Source organism: Chelonoidis abingdonii, chromosome 2 (genome assembly GCF_003597395.2).
Source record: "Chelonoidis abingdonii isolate Lonesome George chromosome 2, CheloAbing_2.0, whole genome shotgun sequence".
NCBI classification, from domain to species: Eukaryota; Metazoa; Chordata; order Testudines; family Testudinidae; genus Chelonoidis; species Chelonoidis abingdonii.
Window position 1 is genome coordinate 119,580,039 of NC_133770.1, and position 22,188 is coordinate 119,602,226.

The following is a 22,188-nucleotide window of genomic DNA, read 5'->3' on the forward strand; positions in this document are numbered from 1 at the left end:
TATGACCATTTCTCCCCACTAGTCCCTGGAAAGCCAAGGAACCCATCCAATCAGGTATGAATGCACTAATAACTGGAGGTCTACACTTAAAATACTGCAGCAGTTCTTCAGTGAAGATGCTAATACGCCAATGGGGGAGTTTCTCCTGTTGGTGGAACTAATCTACCTCCACGAGAGGTGGTAGCTATGTCCATGAGAGAGGCCCTCCCATCAACATAGTGCTATCTATGCTGGTGTTAGGTCAGAGGTTAATGATCTGGAGGATGGCGTGGACTGCACCCTCAGAAAGTTTGCAGATGACACTAAACTGGGAGGGAGTGGTAGATATGCTGGGAGGTATGGGATAGGTATACAGAGGACCTAGACAAAATTAGGGATTGAGCAAAAGAAATCTGATTTAGGTTAACAAGGACAAATGCAGAATCCTACACTGAGGACAGAAGAATCCCATGCACTGCTACAGATTAGAGACCAGTTGGCTGGCAGCAGTTCTGCAGAAGACCTAGGGGTTAAGGGACGATAATCTAGATGTGGTCACAGTGTGCCCTTGTTGCTAAGAAGGCTAATGGCATTTCGGGTGTATAAGGGGGCATTGCCAGCAGATCGAGGACATGATATCCCCTCTATTCGGCAATGGTGAGGCCTCATCTGGATATGTATCCAGTTTTGGGCCCACACTACAAAAGGATGTGGAAAATTGGGAAAGAGTCCAGGAGGGCAACAATAATGATTAGCGGCTGGAGCACATGATTTATGAGGAGAGACTGAGGGAACTGGGATAATTTTAGTCTGCAGAAGAGGGGATTTGATAACTGTTTTCAACTACCTGAAGGGGTTCCAAAGAGAGATGGATCTAGCGTTCTCAGTGATAGAATGACAGAAAAGGAGTTATGCTCTCATTAAAGTTGCAGTGGAGAGTCAGGCAACGGGTGCTACTGGGAGTTTGCAAAGACGTATCGCCACTTCGGTGCGGGGCCAGCTAACATACCGAGCTTTCGTCGCGGAACGTACGAGTGAGCTCGTGTCATTGTGTTTGAACGAGGCGTTACTTGCGTGGGAGTTGAAGTTGCTCCCACGCAGCTAGTGAACACCTGACTGTCTGCGTGTGTGTGTTGTTTGTGTTTGGGGGTTACTTGCTGTATGCTGACTTGTGTTTGTCAGTCTGTTTGATTTGTGTTGTTTTTGAAGGCGTTGTGCTGTAGTGGCAGTGGAGGCTAACGACAAAGGAAGGTTTGAAGCTAAAGAGCCTCTGGTAACTTGGCTGAGCACTTAACAAGTGCAGGCATTCAGGGCATTCCCCAGGCGCGGAGCTTGTAACGCGCACGACGCGGACCAGGGGCTTGCTACTGAGTTTCGCAGGGAGTTTGGAAGGGTAGAAGGAGGGAGAGGGGGTCCCTCATTGGTCCTATCTGGCACCTGTTGTCCTCTGTAAAACCTATAAACCCAAACACATCCAAAACCGTCTCTCTTAAAGCAGAGCACAGTAACGTGAGGGGCTGCAAACAGGGAGGTTTGAGAGGGAGTTTGACAGAGGGGAGGCTTAACGATGGTTAGGAAGACCCGCAACACCTGTGGCAGCACTGCTTCTGTTCTCTCTAGCTGCGCCTGTAGCAGACAGAGCACCAAGCATGGATGTTACTACCAGATTCTGGTGTGGTTTGCAAAGCACTGTAGCTTTGCAATTTCCACTTACTGAATCCGCAGGTGGGGGGGCGAATCCAATGTGAAAGGTGCTAGCGGTGAATTCTCTCAGGCAGCAGGTGGAGAGCTACAGGAGGAGTGGCTAGGTTGAGGAGCATCGTATCCGCAAGGCAATTCCTGGACAGTGTCCATGTGGCGACAGACGCTGAGGTAGCTGTCCCAGTCCAGGACTGCTGTCAACACACGTGGACGGAGGAGATGGCTCAGGGGGACACTGGCAGCTGGTACTTACTGGCAGCGGCAGTGTCTCACCCCTCTGTGAACCCTCCCGCCGTGGTAATAGGTAACGGTTATGCTCTTCTTGATACAGGAGAAAGGAACACCCGCTACAGTGAAGGAGGAGAAGCTCGTACCCCTAAGCTGGGAGGTTGCTGCCACCACTGAAAATAGGAATACGTAGGTAGTGGTGTCAAGCTCTGCTGAAGGGGACGGAGGCGCCCATCTGTCAGCCTGACATTTCATCTCGGGAGGTATCGCTGCCTGCCGGGGGCTCGTATCGAAATGTTACAGAGGCATTGGTCCGAGAATTCCCGCTTCTGATACTACCATGCTACTATCCATGTGGGCACAATGATACTTGCGAGGTGTGATGCTGAGTGGATCAAGAGTGACTACAGGCTCTGGAGTACAGGTGAAGGAGTTTGGAGTGCAGGTGGTTTCTCTTCGATTCTTCCTGTCAAGGTAGGGCCGGGCAGAGACAGATGATCATGGAAGTGATGCCTGGCTGCGAAGATGGTGTCGCCAGGAGGGCTTTGGGTTCCTTGACACGGGATGCTATTGAGGAAGGACTGCTAGGCAGAGATGGCGTTCACGCTTTCAAGGAGGGAAAGACCCATTTGCACAGCGCTGGCTAACCTAGTGAGAGGGCTTTAACTAGTTCAAACGGGGACGGTGAGCAAAGGCCACAGGTAAGTGGGGAACAGGAAGACCTGGGAGATGGGTCGGAAACAAGAGGCATCGTGGGCTATAATGGCAGAGAGAAAGAAGGTCAGGGGCAAAACTGGGAGGCAAGATCAAAACCCAGTCATCTAGATGCTATATCAAATGCTGAGAATTAGGTAATAAGCGGAAGAACTGGAAGTGCTAATAATAAATACAACTATGACATTGTGGCATCACTGAACCTTGGTGGGCTAATACACATGATTTGGAATGTTGTGGTGGATGGGTAATTAGTTTGCTCAGGAAGGATAGACAGGGAAAAAGGGAGGAGTGTTGCTTATATATTAAAATGTACACACTTGGGACTGAGGTGGAGATGACATAGGAGACGGAAGTGTTGAGAGTCTCGGGGTAGGATAAAAGGGGTAAAAACAAGGGTGTGTCGTGCTAGGAGTCTACTAACAAGGCACCTACCAGGTGGAAGAGGCGGATGGCTTTTTAATCAACTAACAAAATCATCCAAGCCTAAGATTTGTTGGTGAGGGGACTTCAACTATCCAGATATATGTTGGGAAAATAACACGCGGGCACAGACTATCCCATAAGTCCTGGACTGCATTGCAGACAAACTTTTATTTTCAGAAGGTTGAAAAAGCTAGGGGGGAGGCTGTTCTAGACTTGATTTTAAACAAATAGGGAGGAACTCGTTGAGAATTTGAAAGTAGAAGAAAGCTTAGTGAACGTGATCATGAACATAAGAGTTTGCAATTCTAAGGAGAGAGAAGGAGTACAGCAAAATAGAGACAATGGATTCAGGAAGGCGGTATTTGGTAAGCTCAGAGAGCTGATAGGTAAGTCCCTGGGAATCAAGACTGAGGGGAAAAACAACTGAGGAGAGTTAGCGTTTTTCCAAAAGGACACTATTAAGGCCCAAAAGCAAACTATCCGATGGGTAGGAAAAGATAGAAAATGTGGCAAAAGACCACTTGGCTTAACCACAGAGATCTTGCAATCGACTACAAAATAAAAAGGAGTCATATAAAAATGGAAACAGGTCCAGTAACAAAGATGAATATAGGCCCAAATAACACAGGAATGCAGGGGCAAGATTAGAAAGCAAAGGCACAAAATGAGCTAAACTAGTATGGGAATAAAGGGAACAAAAGACTTTTATCAATACATTAGAAGCAAGAGAAACAAGGACAGGGTAGGCCCACGCTCAGTGAGGAGGGAGAACAGTAACAGGAAACTTGGAAATGGCAGAGTGCTTAATGACGTCTTGTTCGGTCTTCACTGAGAAGTCTGAAGGAATGTCTAACACAGTGAATGCTGAGGGAAGGTGGTAATGATATAAGATAAAATAAAAAAAGGCAAGTTAAAAATCTTTAAAAAGTAGATATGCCTGCAATCACCAGGGCCTGATGAAATACATGCTAGATATACCTCAAGGAGTTAATAGAGGAGTATCTCGACCTCTAGCTATTGTCTTTGAAGTCCTGGGAGACGGGAGAGATTCCAGAAGACTGGAAAAGGGAAATATAGTGCCCATCTATAAAAAGGAAATAAAAAAATCCAGGAAACTACGGACAGTTAGTTTAACTTCTGTGCCAGGGAAGTAATGAGCAAGTAATTAAAGAAATCATTTGCAAACACTTGGAAGGTGGTAAGGTGATAGGGAATAGTTACATGGATTTGTAAAGAACAAATCGTGTCAAACCAATCTGACAGCTTCTTTGATAGATAACGAGCCTTGTGGATAAGGGGAAGCGGGGATGTGGTAAACCTAGACTTTAGTAAGTAGGCATTTGATACAGTCTCGCATGATATTCTTATCGATAAACTAGCAAATACAATTTAGATGGGTACTATAAGGTGGGTGCATAACTGGCTGATAACCGTACTCAGAGTAGTTATTAATGGCTCCACCAACCTGCTGAAAGGTAAACAAGTGGGTGTGCCGCAGGGTCTTGTCGGGACCGGCTCTGTTCAATATCTTCTCAACGACTTAGATGTTGGCATAGAAAGTACGCTTATTAAGTTTGCGGACGATACCAAACTGGGAGGGATTGCAACTGCTTTGGAGCAACAGGGTCAAAATTCAAAATGATCTGGACAAATTGGAGAAATTGTCTAAGGTAAACCGGATGAAGTTCAATAAGACAATGCAAAGTGCTCCACTTGGAAGGAACAATCAGTTCACACATGTACAGAGGGGAGGAGACTGTCTATGGAAAGGAGTAGATGGCAGATAAGAGATCTAGGGGTCATAGCGGACCAGCAAGCTAAATACATACGCAATAGTAATCTGAGTTTACGAACGTCCAGTTCCATAAGAAATCAAAGCACGTGATTCTGGGATGCATTAACCAGCTGTGTGTAGGAACAAGATACGGAGAAGTCATTCTTTCTATACTTCTACCCTTTCCCTATAACAGATTGCCAACAGCCCCCTTTTTCTCTTCACATTTAATTGGCCGATAAACTTGGTTTATGCAAAGTAAATGTTATTAACTTCACGGTTTTAAGTGTAGATAGCCAAACAATAATAAGCATACCAATAAACCAACAGAAATGAAAAATATCTTGATTTCTACAAAAATGGTTTTCTATTTTATAATTTTCCTAAATTAATTTCCGCTCTATATTCTCTGCGCTGGTTAGGCCTCAAACTGGAGGTAGCTGCTGTCCAAGGTTTCTGGCACACAATCCGTGCATTTCACGAAAGATTGTGGAGAATTGGGCGAGAAGGGTCCAGTAGAAGAAGTAACAAGGCGATGATTAAGGTCTTGAACAACAATGAACCTATGAATAGAAGGGCGAAAAGATTGTTGTTTAGTTTGGAAAACGAAGAAGATGAGAAAAGGAGTATGATCAGCAGTGTATTTCAGCGTAGGTCGGGTAAAAGGTGTGTCATCACATGACCGGCAAGAAAAGTTGTTTCACTCTTCAGCTCTATATCCATAGACACAAAGGCATGGGCTTCAAAACTGCAGCAAGGGAGAATTTAGTTGGACACTTAGGAAAAAGTTTTCTAATGTCAGGTAGTCTAACACGACTGGAGCATACAATTGCCTAGCGAGGTTGTGGGAATTCCCTCTGCATACACTCTGGAGGCTAATTTAAGAGTAAGGTTAGATAAATGTCTATCTAGGGATGGTCTAGACGGTATTTGGTCCTGCCATGAGGGCCGGGGACTGGACTCGATGACCTCTCGAGGTCCCTTCCAGTCCTAGAGTCTATGAATCTGTGAATTAGGAAACATGTTTTCACTAGGAGGGTGGTGAAGCACTGGAAGGGGTTACTTAGGGAGGTGGTGGAATCTCATTCCTTAGAGGTTTTTAAGGTCAGGCTTGACAAAGCCCTGGCTGGGATGATTTAGTTGGGGTTGGCCCTGCTTTGAGCAGGGGGTTGGACTAGATGACCTCCTGAGGTCCCTTCCAACCCTGATATTCTATAACTGCGTCACTCAGGGGCACGGATTTTTCACACTCCTGAGTGACTGTTATACCAATGTAAGTTTATTGTGTAGACCTGGCCCGAGTCTGCTCCACTGTCACTTCTTGAAAGCACTAGAGCCAGTATAATACCTGTCACTCAACTTCACACTTCCTTCTTGCGCTTTCAGCGCAAATTCACATTTGCAGAAGAATTTGCGACCTTTTTCCTTTCTGTGAACATTAAAATCATAATTTCTTTGGACAAATGTTCATAAAAAATGATGGAAGAGGATTGCAGATGCCAGGTAAGTAAGCTTACAGTTTTTATTTGAATGAATACTCTCGTTTACTTTTTCAGGAACCAGCAGTTAGCAAATATCAGCATCTCTTCAGGCAAACAAACATTCTCATATATAGGACAACGATAGCTACATACCATCAGGAAGAGGCATATATAAACTCATAGAAATAACTGGTGAAAAAGGCCTGTTAGATCATCCAGTCCATCCTTCCTGGTCAATGCGGCATTGTTCACTACAGTACAAACACCAGTGCTTTTCACCGTACTTTGTACATGTTGCAGTTTCCACCATTTAGAACTCAGTGTTAGGAAATTTTCCTTTGCTCGATTTAATACTGAGGGCATTTATTACAGGTGATTGTATTGCACACTCCAATGGTAATTTGTTAAATAACAAATGTTATAAATTGTCCCTTTAAATTTTTATGGTATCTGCATTTTGGGTCTAAAAAGGATTGACAGAGTCCCTTTTTAAATGATTTGGTGCCTTATTGAGCCTTAGTCTTCAATACATTTCTCATGCTTTTTTCATCTAGATACTTTTACTTGTTAATTACTTCAATACTGAAGAGTAGGAAACATAATTTACTTGAACACCCACCTACCCACCTCCAAAAAACAGAGCCCCACTCAGTTGGGAAAAAAAAAAAATTGAAATCTGAAAGCATGTTTCAGAGAATTGTAGATGTGTGGGGCTGGAAGGGACCTTGAGAGCTAAACAGTGGAGTCCAGCTAAAGAGCACTCACTAAAATTATACCTTCTTTAGCAAAATTGTACTTTCACTCACACACTCATCCACAGAAGTCTGAAAGTCAACACTTGGGAGATCCAAACAGTTCCCCTGTGCCATATAACTCTTCAGAATCACAGAAAGATTAGTTTATTTTGGGAGGCAGGAGTAAGTTAGGCTAGCTTCCAGGTTAACTATGGAGTAGCCACTGCCAGCATTCACCTTATCTGTAAAGAAGGGGGATCTGTAGTAAATTAGGCTCATCATTGCTAGCTCTAAAACTATAAAAATAAGGTTTCCTCATTCTCTTCCCGTCCTCCCTCCAATATAATGTATTGTATTGGCATTTTGGAGCCTGAAGATTTTGAGGTGCTAACCAGAAGGCATTTCTTTAGGCTTAGGGAAATAAAAATGTGTCTGAAGTTCAGAATACTCTTTTATATTCATTTAGCACCTTTCAGCCTGGAAGATCCCAAAGTGCTTTACAAACTTAACAAGCTACTATACTACTATAAACAGTTTTAAACAGCAGGTGAAAATACAACTTACAATGGTGTCATAGGGCAGTCCCACCTGAGCGCTATCCTGCTGCAGGACACATGACAACTGCAACTGCCTACGTTTCCTGTCTTGAGACTCCCCAGAAATAGTTCAGTGCAACATCCCAAGTGTAATAATTAGCCCTTGTGGGGTCACTGATTCCCAAAGTCCCACAAACATAAATGATAACAAATGTCCCACAGCCATAGTCCATATTTCCCCACCATAGTCAAAACAGTACATGCAACATACTGGTCCAGCATCCCTCACTATGTCCCAGCTCTCCAGTGCCATCCTCTCCTGATCTTACACCAGGACAGCCCCCCAACACTTTCAGCTGCAGTGCCTACTAGGGAGAGCTGGGGGAATGACCACAGCCTCTCTGCTGGGAGCTTCCTTGCCAGGGAGCATCCCTCACACAATCCCAATGATCTAGTCTGACCTTCTGTACATTGCAGGCCACAGAACCTCACCCACCCACTCCTGTAATAGACCCCTAACCTCTGTTTGATTTACTCATTTTCTTCGGGATCCATCTCTGCAGGTCTGGAGATGTCAGCAGGTAATCTGCTTCCCTGCCTTCAACCTTCTCTAGCCCTTGGCTCCAGCGCTCTGGCTTGGAGCCAGCAGGCTGATGCTGATTCTGCTTATTCTTCTTCTTCTCCTCATCCTCTCACCACCACCTAGCAAATCCCTCTTGCTGTTCTGGCCTTCAGCCTTCTCCCACCCCCAAATGTACAGTCTGCAGCAGCTTACCTGCCTTCTTCACTGGCAGGGAACCTTCACCTGCCCTCATCTTGACAGATTCTGATTCACCAGCTCTCTCTCTCTGATCCTTTATAGCCCACAGGTGCTGTCTCACCCTCCTAATTGGCAAAATAGGAACACTTGCTCTGGCACAAGGGAGCTGGACCAGCTTCATTCACAGGGGCCAGCCAGATGGGAACTGCAAAGGGAGGTTTATAGTTAAAATGTAAGTTGAAATTTGGCCAGGGCACTGGATTTGATGGCCTTAATTTTGGAGATCAACTCAAGTGCACTGAAATTGATCGAAAGCCTGTCATTGACTTCACGTCAGGCTCATGAAGAATATTTTGGGATCTTTAGCTGGCACAAAAGCTCAGGCTCTCAACTGTAAGTCTCATCCAAGGGATGGATATTCAGTCTTATTTTATGCTACTGTACAATATTTACCCCTCTGAGGTCAGGTTGAATTTTCAGCAAGAGATATAGCCTCCTTAAGATATTTTGTCCCTTTGAATTTTAGATCTGCAAAATGAGAATCAACAGTTAAGAAGTGAAAACATCAACTTGAAACAGCATCTTCAGCACTATGATCAGATTCAGGAGCTCACAGAGATGTTGCAGGAAAGTCACAGGTATATTGAAGATCTTGGTCAGAAGTAAAAGAAACTACATAAGAAACCCTTGGCATATTGAATACTTTGAAATTTTAAAGTCATTCTATATTAAAGTACCAGAGCTGCTCAGTTAAATGTTTACTATGAGTGGAAGATGCTCAATACATTTAAAATGTAAACATAGTAGCCCTTTTTGTCTCAGTATTTAATGAACAACAATGGAAAGTTTACTTGATGATTTCCTTCCTGCTCCATAGTACATTTTTTAGTCCAGAGTACTGAGTTGTCTCTAGGTTCTGTGGAGGCAGCAGCAGATGCTGCTTAGCAACCAGTCTGCTCAGCCAGCTCTCTACCTCTTAAATTGACAAACTATAAAACTAAACCAACAGCAGCATTTTAAGTATTTCATTTGTTTTTTCAAATTTTAAACTGTGTAGATTTATACTCGGTTGAAAGTTGAATATCCTGGAGGAAGGTGGGTTGGATGAATTAAAATGTTAATTACAGAAGGAAAATGATCAGATACAAATTTTCCATTCCACTTCATGACGTCTCCTTTAGTGAATAATTTTGAGAAGTAACAAGCAGCAACAAATTGAGATGGGGGGGGGGGAGGGGGCCCGAATTAACACTGTTACACTAGTTTAAAACTGGAGAAAGTCAGTTAATGGAGTTAGCCCTAAAAATGTAGAATTCCTGTCCCTTATGGAAAGCAGGACCTGGGCGTATATAAGGACCACTGCCTGAAGTATGCTTCTACCAGGGGAGGGCTCTTCTACCAGATTGAAGTCTATCTTGTAATGTTTTATAAAACTACACAGGGATGACTACACTGCTGCTTTTCAGATTTCTTCTGGGAATGCAAGTGCATTCTCTGCTTGTTCCCTTAGCCATCTGGTGATATTGAAACTGATATGGTGTACTGTGATACCCCCTGGAATTAGTTGGTTGGAGGCCTTGTGTGCGTCTCTGACGCAGCACTACATCCATTTTGCCGGTGAGGTGTGAATGTGCTAGATATCATGCATTTTGCGCAGAAGGAAAAAAGAAAGAGCGATGGATTTCCTTCTAGGTTCTGTATAAATTGAGATGGAACGTTAGTGCTCTGCATACGTACCTCTTGGGGAAAATCCTAAATTTTTGTTTAAAGACACTAGCTGAGAGGGAGAAATTGAGGCTGGCCCTCCCACTGGAGGAAAATAGCTGGGCAGCCAGAGGAAGACAGGACAGAGCAGATGGGTTGCTAAGCAACAGCTTGAGCACCTCCAGTTTCACTGCCGAAAGGAGACCCTTGACTTGGGCTGACTCACTGGAGAGGTGGTGTACACGAGAGACTATAGACATGTTTTATGAAGGTATAAATATTGCTATCTATTTTATTAGTGTTTGAATGTAAGGACTGTAAAGTGTAATGAATTATTTTATTTTAATTAAGTGACTAGTGATGCTCTGTCAAATTGAGAGAACTAGAATCTGAAGGACGCTGTTTATCCCCAGAAGAGGTAGTGGCAGTGCCAAGTGCAACACACGCTGGCCTACTAATGTTTTATGTTTGTACAGTGCCCTGGGGATTAGATGGCTGATTTTATGAATTGAATAAATAAGTTTCAACCATATTCTGGTGGGATCATCTCTTAGGAGCAGAAAATCTCTTAGTCTCCATGCCCATTTAAACATTGCCCTCTCTGCCAAGACAGTCTGCAAGGAGGGGTTAAGTACGATGTGGTTTTTTGTGATGTAGTTACATGCTATTTGAGGAGATGAACTTGAAACAACTAATTTATTTCGGTGTAATGAAGGCCTTCTGTCCAATGGTAATCACTTTCAGCCATTGATCAACGTGGGCTGATTTAAACCAGTGGCAGATACTGTGGCAAAAATCCCACAGGGTCTCATAGAAACAACTCATTTTAAGCAGGCCCTGCTATTCTAGAGAAGCTACAGATTCTCTCTATGAGATTGATGCAGCTGTAGCATCCCTCACAAAGGATTTGAATCTTCTTCAGTAGCCAATAGAGCCTCCTTGTTAATGACAACTTGCCGGGGTCAGAATGTCCTGGTGCGCTAGGCTAAAAAACGTCCGCTCCCAGAATTGTGATTAACTCACGTCAATACTAAAGAAAATATACCTGTCCACTCTGTTTGTGGTGAATGGACTATGGATTCCAGGAGCTGATGGTGAAACTCTGGCTAGGAGCCAGTTCTGGCATTTTCTGGGACTGATCTTTGTCCCCAGTATAAATCACCTGAAACAAGTTCTCTTGGCCACTAAATGGTCACCTTTTTAGGATCTGTAATGTAGCAAACAGTTTTATATTATAAACTTGTAATACATGAGATATGATCTACTAATAAGAAATTAATGTTTCTGGCCAGTTACAGAATTGCTCATCTAGTGAGAGGATAGAAGGGGCATGACCCCAACCCCTTTTTGTTGTGTTTTTGTGCTTTAGTAAGTTGCGCGCTCTCTGTCCTGGGGAGATGAGATTTGGGCTTTATTTCTAGATGGCCATGAGGCATACCTGCTGGAAAAAGTTCCCCTTATAAACTTTGTTTTCGTATGACTTAGAATTTTTGACACTTGTTCTTAGAATCAGTGTCAGTATATATCTGAAAGATTGCTTTGTATAACGTCCTTTCAACATGATCTGGAGATGGGACAAAACTAGGGGGGAAATCTTCAGCTTCAGATAAAATGGAATGTGGATCTGATAAATTCTAATTTTGGATTTGGAAAAACAAAAGCATCCTTGGTGTTGCCCATCTGTGTCCTAAACATATGGGGTGAGAGTCTGGGCTGTCCTCTGAGTGGGGAAGGTTACCATAATAAGGTAACGTAGTACATTATGTCTATATCTTGGCAGTTATGAGGATTTCAGAATTAACACAACAGCTTATTTTATAGTTGTTTCAGTGACTAAAAAAGAGTTGGCCAGAACTTCAGTAATGTAAAATACTATTTTACGTCAGCTGAGGATTTGGTCCAATGAAGGCAAATTTGTTCATATGGAGAGCACTTCTATTTGAAATGTATTATTGAGACAAATCTTTCCACTAAGGAATGTTTACTTGGTCATAAATCATTCCTAAAAATCTCTCTCTCCTTTTATACATTCAAAGTGAAAAAAATAGCTCACAATAGTTTTTTCCATAGTAGAATTACAAGGAAATAGTAGTACCCAATAGAAATGTGAAAGGAAGTAAAAAGACTTTATAAAATGGTTGAAATAATAAGCACAATTAGATGTTTGGATTGTTTATTGCAGAACTTTGGTTTCTACCAATGAGCATCTCCTGCAAGAATTAGCAGAGACACGTACACGGCACAGGACTGAAGTTGAGCAGCTACACTGGAGTTACAATCAGTTAAAAAAAACAATGGATAAACATCCTCCTAGCAACATGGACAACAGCAGGTGTTAGTGACAATCCAAGGAAGTTTTGTTGTAAATGATTTATAAGAGGGGACACCCTTGAGTTTATCTGACTGTGTGAGCAAACATTTACAACTGCACCATGAGTTGATGTCTTTGATTCCTTTTATTTATTCAGAATTGTTTTTCTTTCTTTGTGCATATAAATTGTTCAGCAGAGATTTCCCCAGAACAAATGTTCACTTTCTTTTTTTACAGAAACATGGATGTGCATGATGGCAATTTAAACCCAGTCAGAAATTTTGATTGAGCACTTTCAGTCCAGAACTCAGGGCTACCTAAAGCTAAATGTGAGTTCAAATTTTAGAACTATTATTTTGAAATCAGGACCATAAGTGCCAATGGCTGAGTTAGTTCACAATGACATAGCTCATATTTTTATATATAAATGTAGTATAACGTAAGTTGACTTACAGCCCTGGTCTGTACTTATGCACTGGGTACTGCTGTCCATATTATCAAATGTAACATTAAACATGGTTTAGAAAGGAAACTTTTTAGGGAAATAGAAAATATTCACTGCTTGCTCTTTCAGTTCCACTGTGGGTGAGACCCAGTAACACGAGGTGAAACTTTACAGAGAATGTAGCTGTGATAGTCCTTTGGCCTATGTGTGATTGATAGGAACTTTAGTTATTCCATTACAAATAACACCATCAAACATCTTCCCTACACAGCTGTCATTGTCTAAGGCTTTTATTTTACTCTCCATAACTTTACTGAGGGTATGGCTACACTTGCAAGTGCACGGCGCTCCCGCGGCAGCGCTCTGAAGTGTGTGTGTGGTCGCGGCACCAGCGCTGGGAGAGAGCTCTCCCAGCACTGCACGTACTCCACCTCCCTGTGGGGATTAGTTTACAGCGCTGGGAGCTGCGCTCCCACCGCTGGGGCACTGTTTACACTGGCGCTTTACAGAAGAACCTCCTTCTTAGAGGTTTTTAAGGTCAGGCTTGACAAAGCCCTGGCTGGGATGATTTAGTTGGTGTTGGTCCTGCTTGGAGCAGAGGGTTGGACTAGATGACGTCCTGAGGTCTCTTCCAACCCTAAGATTCTATGAATAATCTTGTCTGATTTTAAAAAAATAATTAGCAGCTAATATCTGATGCAGCTTACTCTCTTCTGCAATATAAATGGATCAGGTATAATCTATTTTTACTATATAGTCTGATTCATAACTTTTTATGAATATTTTTCTCATTATCTTTTTCTAATAAAAGATTCAGATTATTTGATTTCATACCAATTACTCAATTCTGATATACAGTAAATACAAGTCACTTTTATTAACAGCTGTTCCTGAGTTAAGCAATAGTAAAAGTGTGTATGTAACTTTAAAAAACAAAGGTTTTTTTGTAGTTGGACTAGTCAAAAGGGTTCTCTTATAATTGAGACTTCCCATAAGTATTATGTAAGAGATTGTAAATTATGTAATAACCAGGCCCAGTACTTTTTTATTAATATTTAACATTTGAATGTGCCAGTTCCCAGAATACAGAACTATGTGATTTTCTTTTTTGGAATCTTTCCAGTGAGCTTAATACATAAACAAACCTCAAAAATATCATACCTGTGTAGTCCTAGCAGGCGCCTGCATGTTCATGGTAACTTAAGCCCTCATTAATCGTACTCATCATGTGGGCTGTCACTGGGTCATGACTTGCAGGAATCCTGGCTAGTCTGAATGTGATAAGCAGGTTTGGGTCTGGTTCCTATTGAGATAGAAGCTGTGGAACAAATTCCCATGATACTGCCTGGATGTAGGCAATGTGGGATTGGGTTAATAAAGGAATGAAATGCTGAGCTTTGAACACAAGCTCATTCATCTCATTTTATTAAAATTGGACAAACTTAGTACAACCCTATTCATTAGTGATATTAAACAGCTGTTTTTTTTTTTAAACTAGGTTCTCTCCTACCCCTCAATTTAAAAAAAAAAAAAAAAAAGTCACCTACATGCCCCTGCTTCAAGAAAGACTATTGGTCAGTCAGAAAGTTGCTCTTTCCCCCTGGCTACTACTGAACCTTTGTGTTAGCATAGCATTAAGAGCGCCTCTAATGTGAATGAAGCTTTCTTTCCAATATCCTGCCAGCTTACTCTCACTACAGATACCATAGGCCTGTATGCAAGAGTTGAAATGTTAGCCCCAGCATCCTCGCTAAATCCCAATTTGAATCATTGTCCATTCTGTCTAGCAGGACAATTTCCCCAGCATCTCTGTTGCATTCTTCACTTCCTGTTTCAAATTCATGTGTAGGATTGCTATGTGCTGTCTTTCATCCCAAAGATCCATTTCAATGGTGGCTGAAGTGACCCCTGTAAATGATTTGTCTCTCTCACCAACAGAAGTTAGACCAATAAAAGATACTGCCTCACTCACCTTGTCTCTCTAATATACTAAGAGCGACATAGCTACACCAAGACAGCATAAATATAAATGAGTCTTTAGTGATACTCCATAATGCATAGTGCTGTAGAAATACTTTGTAAATACTAAGATATTGTGCATATAGTGTAAAACCAGCAGATCACTTTTTCCTGGTGCAAATTTCCACCTTAATATTAGCATAGTATTTACATCATAAATGTCAGAGGTAAGGCCAAGGAGCACACTTTTACAATGGACAGAGCTCAGTAAGAGCTGATGGAAACACATTTGCCAGAAATTAGCCAAAAACCCTATTTCTAAGCTCCCAGTGATTGTTGCTGTTAGACGGGAAAAGGGACTTGGGTTTCTAATGGGGTGAAAAGATGGTGAATATAAGAAATTGAAGTAAACAGAAGTCATTTCAATTACCATAAGTAAGGGAGTGGGGAGGAAAGGAAAAGCACAACAACAAAGTGAAGAGGAACAAAAGAGAAACTAGGGAAGAAAAGAAGTCTCAATGCCTAGAAATTCCCCCTGTCGGCTGAGGGTATGTCCTCAAAGTACAGGTAGCTCAGGTTTTCAGTCAGCTCCCACTCACACCCACCCCTCTACCTCACCTGAGTTTAGTGGTGCTTGCATTCAGGCCCAGCTGCTTTCATTCTGGGTGGTAACCAGGTACCTTTGCTGTGAGCATGCAAACTGACTCACTTCAGCACTGATAGTCCTCCACCTCCTTCCCACAATTCCCCCGCATCTGCCCAGAAGGACAAACAAGTTTGCCCATAATTCACTAGGAAAGAATCATAGAACTTAGAGCAGCACAAAGAACTGAGATATGCCCCTAGAAGCTATAGTGACAAATGGAGAAGTGCAGCACCATTGATGACGGAGTAACTGGGGTATGGCTTTGCATTGTGGCTGCTTGCACCTGAGCTACATGAACTCAGGGCCTCAGACCCATGGACCGATGACTTAAGGTACCTGTGTAGTAAAGACATGTTAATGGTATGAAAACAAACAGAAAACTAAGAATCAGCATCTAAGCCAGTCCAAGCACTATTTTCTGCCATCATCTCATGGTTTAGGAAATGGAATTGGTCCTGTCCATCTCCTCTAGGTACTTCCTTAAATCCATGGACTGAGTTGGGGAACTAGACCAAGGCTATGCAAATGGACAAACAAGAAGCTGCAGCAGAGCTGGTGAGCAAGGTACACTTGCCCAAAGTGTTCCAGCTACAGTAACAAACCTTTACCTTTGTGTTTGTGCTTGCAGCATCCTTTGATGTTGAATGACTTTTATATTTTCAATTAGACAATATTGTGGAAAAACAGCCAAAAATGTGCTATATGCATAATGTTTTCTTGAATGCAGAAACTCAGAAGCGCAAAGCACATTTATGGCACACGCTTTCCCTGAATGGTCAACATTGTCTGGCAACAGAGGCAGGTGTTCTAAGCACCAGCCAACTTTTAAATGATTCTATACATCTCCACCAACAGTGTCAACCTCACATGTTCTACGCAGTCTAAGCTGATTAAACCAGCAAATGAGCTCAGAAGATGAGTGGGCTCTAGCAAAGGAGCTAGTTTGCTAAATCAGCTTTCAGATAACACACAGTAGTGGCTTATTATAGGACAAGCACATGTTTGACCCCAAATGCCCTTCGACTAGGAATGGTAGCATGGACTTCATTTGGGCTTATTTGCTTTGTGCTATGTAAAAATGCCCCATTTATGAAGGTCATTTAGCATTGAAACATTATCATTTTTCTAAAAGTGATCCTCTAGTGCCACATTGCCTTGGATACATAAACAGTACACACCGCTTTTGCCTTATCAGTATTTAATTAGCAGAGTCAAACAAATATTTATGTAGTTAGTTGTGAGGGAAATAGTCTGTGCTGGCCAAATTCTCAGTTACGCCTGTGCAATTCCACTGAAGTCATAGTGTTTGTAAAGCTGTACAAGAGAGCAGGAGCTGGCTTAATGCTTTTGCCACAGACCCAAGCAGACTTCCTTTGTTGGCTAACCCCCAGTGTGCTGTGAAGGAACCCACCCTCTGGAGTCCCAGGTATTTTAAATGCCTAGAGGCTTGTCGTTGTCTCAGTCTTGAGATGCCAAAGCACAGAGCCTCTGTCTAGCACTCCCTCCTGAGAGTGGGAACCTGCTGGTCAGTTGCCTTTAAGCACATGCTTAAGCGCTTTAAGAACATGCTCTAAGTTAAGCACACATGTGCTTTGCTGAATTGGGGCTGTGGTTACTATCATAACCACTTAAAAGATGTTTGTCTAGTTTTAGAGTCTTCAGTCTCAGATACTCAGGAACACATCTCAATCTGTACCTCAGCCAGCTGTTTATGCCATAACACAGGGTTCTCAAACTGCAGGTCAGGACCCCAAAGTGGTTGTAATCCCATTGCCAAGGCTGGTGTTAGACTTGCTGAGGGCCAGGGCCAAGCCCAGCTGCCTGAGGCTGAAGCCCAACCTGAGCCCCACCAGCCAGAGCTTAGGTTACATACCCCCTGCCGTGGCAGAAGACCTTGGGCTTCAGCTTCCCCCTCCCCCCACCCCCAACTCAGGGTGGCAGGGCTCAGGCTTTGGTCACCCCCTTCTGGAGTCGGGTAGTAATTTTTGTTGTCAGAAGGGGGTCATGGTGTAGTAAAGTTTGAGAACAGCTGCCATAATAAACTTGAGTTGATTTTCCAGTAGCAGGCTAATTAAGGAGTCAGAGTCTCAGTCCTACTCCAATGCAAATCTCTTGGCAGGGGTACACCAAGGGTGAGGGCATCCTCTTCAGTCTTAGCTGCAGCACAGCTAGCACCTCTGTCTTCCTACCCACAGCCCTGGTGCAGGCAGGGGAGGGACTCTGATTTTGGCATATGGCCCCTAGAGCACTGGAGCTAGCAGGTGTGGTTTGGCTTAGCCTCCAGCTTGTTCTAGGATGTACACGTGGCTGGAGTCAGAAGGATAACCATGGAGCCATAACCAGCTCTCTGACAGAGCCCCCTCTCTGATGCAGCCCACAGCCGCTAGAGCACAGAGAATCTGGCCTAGATAATTTTACATATTTTAATTAACAGTAGACACCTATATACATACATGGAATTACACAAATACATAAACACGGCCTCTTGAAATGGGCCACTGAAAATCCCAGGCTGTGTCAGTGAAAGGAGCCCAAAGGAAATAGGTGCAAGCCATCCTCTTGAAATTCTGTGGGATTTGGGCACTCAGCTCAATTGGGCTCCTTTGAAAATCCTAGCCTTAATTTCTAGGTTCCCAGTAAACTAGAGTAGTGGACTGTAAAACACCTTTTCTTTAGCGGTTTTTTAGTTAAAAAACTGACCTTTCCATCTCCCAGGAAAAAAAACCCTCCAGAAAGTCACATTTTATTTGATTTCTGCTGTTCAGGTGACCTACCATACATGCTTAGGGATCACAACTTCACAAATGAGAGAGTTCTTTGAGGCAGTCATGGTGGGTACAGTCTGAGGCCTCCATGGAGAAAGGTGGTCATCGGAGGTTTTCAGTTCTACTTACCAGGTTTTAACCAAAGACATTTCCATAGATGTGTTTATTGAGTAAGTGATTGCAAAAACATTCATTCCATTAGTATGTATGGGACAATTCAGTGGTATGTTGCACTAGAACATGTTCAATCTTAGATTGAAATTAGTAGGAAAGTAAAGTACCATGTACTGCTTCCAACATAGTACTTCTACAACGTTTTGTGATATCCGCTAATTATTAATACTATTTTAGGCACTGAGGAATATTTATGGATAAAAGGTCTGTGATTAAGTTAAAAACCTTATTGAGCACAGACTACTTTTTTTGTTTAAAATAATAAAACTAAATAATGTTGCAATGTTAAAAGGTCATCGAGGGCGAGCAAATGTACCAGTGATAGTTACATCTGCCCAATCAGCCAACAGGCAGGACAGTTCCTCTCTCCAAAGTCCATTTGTTCCCCCAAGAAAAGCATGTGTTTGCTCTTTGAGAAGGGATTGTATTTATTGACGGCTCTTCCTAGGAGTAAAGCATTTATTGTCACAACACTTTCTGTCAACAGTACAGTAGCAGCCTAGGAGCTTGAGATCAGAGACCAGTTTAAGTACTGTGAATATCCAAACTTTTATTCACAATGAACTTGTGTTCATTTTTATATTTTCAGAACTCTCATCATATAGTCCTAGTGTCAGAATATTGCTTAGCTCTTACACTAAGCATTGCTTTTCATCTTCACAGCACTTTGCAATCATGAGCTAATGCTCACATCGCCCCAAGTAAGCTAAATAGATAAGAATAATGATCCCCATTTTGACAGATGGGGTAACTAAGGCTGAACAGAAATGTGTCCTTCAAAGCTAGAAGTGGGGAGTTTATACATTTATTGCCAATTACCTTAACAGCTAAATTACAAAATAACTTGTAACAGACAGTTTAATAGTTAGTATCATTTACTTGATGAAAACAAGAGGCTAACATGTATTAACAGATTTATTGATCACTTTACCAACTTGATACAATTTTATACAATCACTAGCAGTAAGATATGTTATGAAAAGCTATACTCCTAAGAAACAATGCCGTATACAATGAATTTTACTAAAAGTTTTCAACCCAAGCTTGTACAGTGCTAAACAGATGACTGCCATACTCGAACTTTTCCTCTAATCATCAGGAATAATGTTTATTTGACAAAGTAGCTTGTCCATGGTTAATGTGGTTTTAGAAATCAGCAAGACAACTTTAAAAGGTTTAAACATCCATAATATTGTCATGACTTTAACATTCACACTGATAAAGTGATATATTTAATACTTTATAGCATTATTAAACAGTGTAAAAATATATAGCATATATATATATATAATTTGTTTCCTTTTTCCTGAAAAAAACCCTAGTACAGACTAGCAGTATATGACTTCCATTCAAGTTTCTTTCTTTTTTCTGTTAGACTGAATAGTAGTTGAAATGAAACTAAGATATGGGAACAGAGAATCACTGATGTGCTCCCCCATAACCTCTGTCATAGCTGCTAACCCCTTGACACACTGGTGGGTCCATCTTTCCTGCTATTAAAGCCAGTGGATGAAATCCTGTCCCCACTGAAGTCAATGGGACTTTTGCCATGGACTTCAATGGGGCCAGCATTCCACCCGGTGTGTTCTGCAATGAAAAATGCCTGGCTCCCTTCATCAAGAGGTTAAATGTATGTTTAGCCACTACAGAAAAAATTAAGAAATGCTACACTCAAATTGTTCGTTTGCAATCATGGGAAAAAAAATCAGTGATAAATTAGTCAGAAAAAAGTAAACTTGTAAGTTAAATGATCTTAGGTTTTTACAATGTTGAAAATTTCCCAGTGGCCACAGTATGCTAGTACAGATGAATGTTAATGTTTGCAGTACTAAACACTGAGTATAAGGTAATCATAAGTACACAGCAGCTTCTTGGTTTTCTGGGCCAAGATGAAAGACATAACAAAACAGGAACAAGGAATGATCAGATTAGTTTTAGTTATTTATCAGGCTGTACACAGCTCCAAGGAAAACAAGAACAAGACCCATCTCCATGTTGCAAACAACTATCTGGCACAGATTGCGGCTACTACTCTAGCCAAAGCAATTCTCCTTCCACACCAGTGGGTAGGTCCTGACAGTAAGCACATCCAGACATATGTAGATCCAAGACAATATAAGCCAAATCAGATGTGTATATTGGAATAGGATGAGACAGATAAAAGATGTAATTAAAGAGCAGAGGATAATATGCATAAATAAATGGCCATGGCTGAAAATGAATTATAAAAAACACCCAGAAACTGAATTCAAAAAATACTCTTCTGTATAAATATATATTTTTCCGGTGCTGTTTAAATTTATGACATGATTCAATCTTGGTAAGGATAAACCTCAACCTATATACCCATTATTGGCCATTTCTTTAATCTGCAGCATTTCGAGACAAACAAACCATCTTATACTATTGGCATTATGGGGGAAAACCTCCCAGTGGAGTTGTCTGCTGAGGCTAATATAGTCTGAATCCAGCACAGAGAAAAAACACTTTCATGTTACACACTATAATTTATTGTTGTCTTTGACGTTGTGACTTGATGTAATTCATTGCTTAGTGAATGTACTTTGTCAACAGGTTTAGGTTCTTGTGTGTGTGTCCAGGCTTTTACACAAGGCCTTTATAAAATATGTATATATAGTTAGTAAGAATAATTTACCACAGAAAAATAAAAAGCTATATTTGCTGACTCCATTAACACCAACTGTCTTTAACAGAACCCATGTGGAACTATTCCACATTTTTAAAATTACTTTGTTTAAAACAGCACTTGAGCAAGTACCAACACAAATTCATCTGCTGTAAACTGGAACCTGAAATAATGCACCATCCTCTGGAAGTAGATCACCTTTCACCTTTCATTTTTTTAAACCATCCATAGAATAACTCCTGATTAAAATGGAGAGTTATGTGAGGCACGTGAGTATATTTTTTCAAGGCTGTATTTTTAGTTAAATTGAATATAAAACTTTTTAATCAAATTGCTTTGTGTTATAGCAAAAATCCACTTACCCACATAAGCAGGAAAGAGGAAGGTCGTTTGAATGAAATAAGAGCTTATCCAAAACCCAAACTAATTCCAATCCTTTTTTCAAGGTCAACAACTAAAATTAGACTTTTTACCTTGTTTTGAAATCCACCTCTCTGGCTTCAGAGATCAATATAGATGAGGAAATACTGGAAAACTATTGAAAAATAGCTGTCCTTGCAGTATTCCCACAGCTCCTGATGTCATGATCAATTCTTGGGTAACAGAGGTTCTGTCTGCAGCACATCCAAACCTTCGGAGGCTGTGCCGTCACTAGTTTGAAAGTCAAAGTTTCAAGAGCTTCTTTCTTAGATTGCCATTGCTTTGGGGATCTAGCAAGTGGTAGATTGTGGGGATTGTGATGGTAGTAAAGTGTCTCTTTCTGGCTTTATGGGTGAAAATATGAAAACAGTCTAGGCACTATTTTCACATATTTGGGTGCTCCAATGGGCATGTGGGCACCAAGTGCCAATGTGGGATTTATTTAGGTGTCCAGCTGATGCACCAGTTTGATTATGTGGCTTGTAGCATTTATTATGAGTTTTGTGTTAGTTTGATCTCTCTGCACTGTTGTTTCATGTTTTGAATATTACTTTTTGGGCTTGTGTAATAATTATGGGCCAACAGCTCAGGCCCAGACATCTGTGCAGGAGCTATAGAGCTGCCCTGACAGGGGCCAGGTCTACACTGCGACTTTAAATCGGTTTAATGGCCGATATACCGATTTAACGCTGTATCCGTTCACATGACGTCGTCATTAATATCGATTTTACCGCCTCCTTAAATCGATTTCGGAACTCCTCCCAAACGAGAGGAGTAGCGCTAA

The 22,188-nt window shown here is 41.7% G+C and overlaps 1 protein-coding gene across 3 annotated transcripts in view; it reads left to right on the forward strand.

Annotated features, from left to right (window-relative positions):
- The window catches only part of CEP72 (centrosomal protein 72), a 75,811-nt gene that overhangs the window by 41,068 nt on the left and 12,555 nt on the right, over positions 1-22,188 (forward strand). Inside the window, exons 13-14 of one of the 3 annotated variants that reach the window (XM_075062635.1) lie at positions 8,860-8,971; positions 12,586-12,677. In XM_075062635.1, coding sequence (XP_074918736.1) covers positions 8,860-8,971; positions 12,586-12,637 — 164 coding nt within the window. In that variant the 3' untranslated portion in view covers positions 12,638-12,677. Of the gene's footprint in view, positions 1-8,859; positions 8,972-12,219; positions 14,326-22,188 lie in introns of those variants that run through there. The other 2 variants (XM_032765548.2, XM_075062634.1) reach the window with 2 other exon arrangements.